This window comes from Nicotiana attenuata, chromosome 3 (genome assembly GCF_001879085.1).
Source record: "Nicotiana attenuata strain UT chromosome 3, NIATTr2, whole genome shotgun sequence".
In the NCBI taxonomy this organism is placed as follows: domain Eukaryota; kingdom Viridiplantae; phylum Streptophyta; class Magnoliopsida; order Solanales; family Solanaceae; genus Nicotiana; species Nicotiana attenuata.
This window is the reverse complement of record NC_031991.1, coordinates 54,262,438-54,267,983: the sequence shown is the minus strand read 5'-3', so window position 1 is coordinate 54,267,983 and position 5,546 is coordinate 54,262,438. Positions and strand designations below refer to the sequence as shown.

General features: G+C 32.5%; 1 protein-coding gene across 1 annotated transcript; it reads left to right on the top strand.

Moving 5' to 3' along the window:
* LOC109224655 (zinc finger protein WIP2-like) lies at nucleotides 1,727-4,895 on the top strand. The gene is made up of 2 exons (XM_019389191.1): nucleotides 1,727-2,520; nucleotides 4,289-4,895. Exons 1-2 carry the CDS (start codon nucleotides 1,927-1,929, stop codon nucleotides 4,730-4,732), a joined length of 1,038 nt encoding a protein of 345 aa, XP_019244736.1. The 5' UTR covers nucleotides 1,727-1,926; the 3' UTR covers nucleotides 4,733-4,895.

Here is a 5,546-nt window from a genome sequence, read left to right as displayed (position 1 = left end):
AATTATACCGTAATAGATTTTTTTGGCACAGAAGTGTAGATAAAATACAATCTGGAGTACGAATATTCGGCGTTTATGCAGGGTTCGGAATTAAGAACGCACACTAAGGGGTGTGATTTAAGTAGTCTATCCTGATATAAAAATCAATAGCTGATTCTACTGCTTGAACCGATCAGTGGCGGAGCCACATTCAACCAAGAGGAATACATTGACACTCTTTCGCCGGAAAGTTATATACTATATTGCTAAATAAATTTTTTTATTCTATGTATATTTACTATACATTGACTCTCTTCAACTTTTTTGTATACCTAATTGTGTTATAATTTGACACTTTTAATGAAAATTCTGGCTCTGCTAGTAAAATCGATATCTTATAAATTACACAAAAATAACTTTATCGTTACTGCGATATAGATAGATGAAAGATAATAAGTGTGAACAGCAGTGCAAAGGCAACAGTGAAGTATAAGAGGTGGATCCAAAGGTTGTAGGGTCGACACTTGAATCAGACACCCTTAGCTCTCCAAAATGACCAATATCCATTCATTTCTTTTTTTTTCTCCTTACTCTGGTGTGGAGCCCGATTATATCCGGATTCGCACCGAGTAGGGTCCCATTTGGGGGTGGGAAAACGCTCCCTATCAAAGATTTTTTCATATCCAGAATTCGAACCCGAGACCTCTGATAAAGAAAAGAGCAGCCTCATCCGATATACCACATCCTTTAGTGGTTACATCCATTCATTCATTCTCCTTATCTCTCTCATATATATTTCTATACTGTGTTAATTTCTTACAAGACCAGAGCTCTTCAATCAAAGCATTTGCCGGTTTGTATTCAAACTCTTTGATTCCCAACACTACTTATATAATTCACCTTAATTACCTTAGCTTCCTAATTACAATGGCCATTTTTGTATGCATGCTATATTCCTATGTGACATTTCTCTCTTAATTTCTATATTTAAAGCAGACAGCAGCCAACCCTAATTTCATGGTCTTGTCTTTGCTTCATTAGCTTTGTTTATTGACTTAATACAAATAGTTTTTAGCAGTTTCAAACTTTTTTCAAAGCTTGTCATAAAGAATTTATACATTTTCAATACTCCCTCCGGCTCTTTTTCACAGGAATTCACCTTTTAGTATTAATTAACAATGAAACCGACCATATTAACCTTAATTTTCTCATTGGAAATATAACAAACTACTCCTAGGCTCTTTACTCCAAATGCAATTTTGGAAAGAAAAAGTTAATTCTTCTTGATATCTGAAAAAATCAAATATTGTGGACCACAGAAAAAAGCCAAAAAATCACTTAAAGTGAGCCGGAGAGAGTATATTTTAACCTATTATGACAGGTCATCTATCATACTTTTCAAGTTACTCCTCTCATTTTTTATATTCGGTTACTTAAAAATTTTCTTTTTAATGACCTGATAGTGTAAAAAATAGTTACATTATCAGTGTAGAAAATGTAAACTCATTTTTTATTTCTTTTTTTAAAAAGGTTTTGCTTGTTTTCAAGTCCCTAGATTTATCTCTCTCTCTTCTCCCAGTCTCCTTTGTTTTTTTTTTTTTTTTTTTTTTTTTTTTTTGGGGGCACATTTTTCTCTCTTGTTTAGTCACCTTTCACAAGTGATGTCTCTCCTTTTTTTTATTCACTAGGGTTTACTTTATTTAACTACCTCAATCTGCACCACTCTCTTGCCCTTCACACCCTAAAACATCTCTCTCTCTCTTGCCTTAGCTTGCATGATCTATATGTAATGTTTCTTAGTGTTCTTCCCTTTCACTACTTTTAATTTTGGTGTTCTTGTTCAGTCTTTTTGCCTTTATAAACTTTTTGGGTCATCATCTTTTATATTTGTCTTTGTGTTGTGTCCCTCTTTCTCTTTAGTGTTTGTTTCCTCTTCTACTATTCAACATGAGTGATCCCTACACCAATTATTTCCATGGTTGGTTTAATAATCTCAACCCTCTTTACCATTTCTCCTCCTCTTCATCTTCCTCTTCATCTTATAACTATATCTTGCCTTCTACAAATTTCCAATATAATGAATATTTTCAAACTTCACCACCTTTTCCTCCTTTGGAAGAACCTCTTCCTCTCCTTAGTTTGAGTCCAACAATAAGGCAAATTCAAGATCAAGATTATTCATCTAATTCCACTACTATGGAAGTTGATAATACTACTAATAATAGTAAGGAAAACAAAGAAGAGAGCTTTATTTCTAATTTTGGTGATGATCAAGAAGATGATGAAAGTGTTAGTGTAGCCTTACAATTAGGGCTTCCTAATCCAAGCCCTGAACTTATTTCAAGAATTTCAACTACAAATACAATAGAAGAAACCAACAAAGAAGATCAAGAAGTTACTTTGGCCAATGGATATTCTACAACAAGCACACTTCACAAAGGTCAATATTGGATCCCAACACCAGCTCAAATTTTGATTGGTCCTACACAATTTTCATGTCCTCTTTGTTTCAAGACTTTCAATAGATACAATAACATGCAGGTATGTATTTTTAAATTTTTTAAACCATAATTATAAACTATGATTTATCCTAAAAGCCTATAGGCTAAAGGCTAAAACTTGCCTTTTGTGTTTCCATCATTTCTTTCTTTACCTTTTCCCTTTTTTGTTTTTTTTTTCTTGGTTTTGAGAAAAAGAGAGAAAACCCATCTCTCTTTTTTGATACACTTCTTTTCTAGCATTATTTTCAACCTTTTACTTTTAAATCTCAGCTTGGATAAATTGATTGGATAAAAGTTACACTATATGGGTCCTTGTATGGGTTTTCTTTTCTTTTAAAACTATTAAAAAAAAAAATAATTCATGTATATTTTGGAATTATTTTTTTTTATATTTGTTTGTGATTTATGGGGATCTGATAAATCAACCTGGTCCAAACTGAGAAGTTGGTCAGTAGCTCTCTTTATTTGATTGAACAACACATCTAAAATGCTTTTTGTCCTTGAAGTTTGTATATTACACATAGGCAGCAGCTATGTACTGACCAAATTCCTAGTTTTGCATATAATCTTAATCAAAGGGACAGAGAAAAGATAAAAAGTGTTTTCTCAATCTGAACACTCAATAGTCAATCCTCCTTCTCCTCACATATGTCTAGACCCCACAAGCAAATGTTGAATATTCCAATTGAAATTAAAAAAAAAAAAAAAGAAGTTATTTACAAAAGTTTCAGTAATTTTTACCTAGGTGAAATTCATGTTCAAACACTACTTCAATAATCAAATATTACTATTTTCAACTTCAATATTCTTTTTTTATTGTCCTAAAGCCTACAAAGAAACATGCATATAAACACTACATAGTATATTGCTCACTTTGTGACTCAAGTTGCATATGCATTTTGAAAAAACTATTCTTGGATTTTTCCCCTAGCAAAACATCAACTTTTTTTTTTCTTTTTCCATATTTTAAAATGACTACGTGCAAATAATCTTTATCCACCAATAATTGTGCGTGGTTTCAAAAAAATGTTATCTTTTTTCTTTATCTAAATTAACATTGTCAAAAGGATCTCTCTACTATGCAATCCTTAAAGGAAGATTGTTTAGTCTTAGTATCATCTCATGTCATATAATCCAACTCCAAAAAAAAATAAAAATAAAAATCCACCATATAAATGAAAATGGTGATTTTTCACATGATTACATATCAAAACTCAAAGATATTGTAGTGCTTCTAAAGGCTTAAAAGATATAGTAATGAGTAGTGTATATATCAAATGACATGATCTAATACCTAATGGAAAAAATTAAATTGGAAATCATCTCACTCTCTGCAGCTTCTTGCATTACCCTTAATATGACCTAATAATACCTTTTTAATGCAATTATCTTAGTGGGAAAATTCGTCATTTCTTTTGTAACATGAAAAGAAAAGTAATTATGGAGTACTTGCGGTTTAGTAGCCTTAAGTTATATATAGTGCCAGTATAATGACCCCTAAAGTAATATACTACAACAGATTAATTTAACCGTCGATTTTTAAAGTTCTGCAATATATATAACTTAAGTCCTATATTGGATCTCTACTCTACTTTTTTTTCATTAACTGAGGTTCTATCGCAAACAACCTCTATGTCCTTCGAGCGTAGGCTGTATACATCCTACCCTCCTCATACCTCACTTGTGAGAATCCGTTGGGTTGTTGTTATTATTGCTGTTGTTATTGTTATTGTTATTGTTGTTGTTTTCTTACTAGCTTTTATTCTTCTCCCTCCCTTTCTTGAATTTTTTTCCTGTATTTTCAACAGATGCATATGTGGGGACATGGATCACAATATAGGAAAGGACCAGAATCTTTAAGAGGAACACAACCAACAGCAATGCTTAGGCTTCCTTGCTTTTGTTGTGCAGCAGGTTGTAGGAACAACATTGATCATCCAAGAGCTAAGCCACTAAAAGACTTTAGAACCCTTCAAACTCATTACAAAAGGAAACATGGAATTAAACCATTTATGTGTAGGAAATGTGGCAAAGCATTTGCAGTGAGAGGTGATTGGAGAACTCATGAAAAGAATTGTGGGAAGCTTTGGTATTGCACTTGTGGATCAGATTTTAAACATAAAAGATCACTTAAAGATCATATTAAAGCATTTGGAAATGGACATGCAGCTTATGGTATTGATTGTTTAGAAGAAGAAGATGAACCTGCTTCAGAAATTGAACAAGATAATGATCATGATCCTTCAAACTGACAAAACGTTTACGCTAGATACTTTGTGTATTCGGTTGTCCTTTTTCTTTAATTTATATGAAAGTGAAAGTGGAGTGAAAGCCGGTAGCAAGATCTAGAGACGTTTTAGTCTAGTTCCAATCTGGATATAAAAGTCAAGTTCAATCATCGAAAGTGATTGAGGGGGTTTGGAAAAGTAGGGTTTTGGGGGGGGGGGGGGGTTCATTTTGAGAACTATGTTCTTTCTCTCTATTTCTATTGCACTTCTAGCCTTGACTTTCACTTAGTTTTGCAACTTTAATCTACCTTAAATGGAAATATTGTTGCAATCAACAGTAAGCTCTCTCTCTATATATTTGCATATGTTTTTAAATTTTCTTGTATTTAATTATGTTGATGTTCCTACGTTTGACCATACGGGGTAGGTGAATGAGTGAATTAATTAATTGACCACATCTTTGTTTGACCTAAAGAGGTAATTCAACGTGCATTCTGATTATATATAAGAGTTGTGCTTACGGCCTTTTCATTGATAATAACACTATAAATTGCAAGAGAAACCCTCTAAAACTCTCGAATATATTCTCTTCTTAATCTTAAAGATTTTAAGAAAAGTAGCTTTACAATGATAAGTTTGTTAACCATAGTAAAAATTAGTGTCATTTTATGGCTAGAAATGAGATCTTATCAAATCACTTTTCGTATTCAAGACACAGGCACCGTTGGAAAAAAAATAATTTGGGAGAGCAAGACAACAAAACACTCAAACACTCACAACTCACTTTAAGAATGGAGAAGAAATGATATTTTTCATTCAACTTGACTTGTTCCAAATG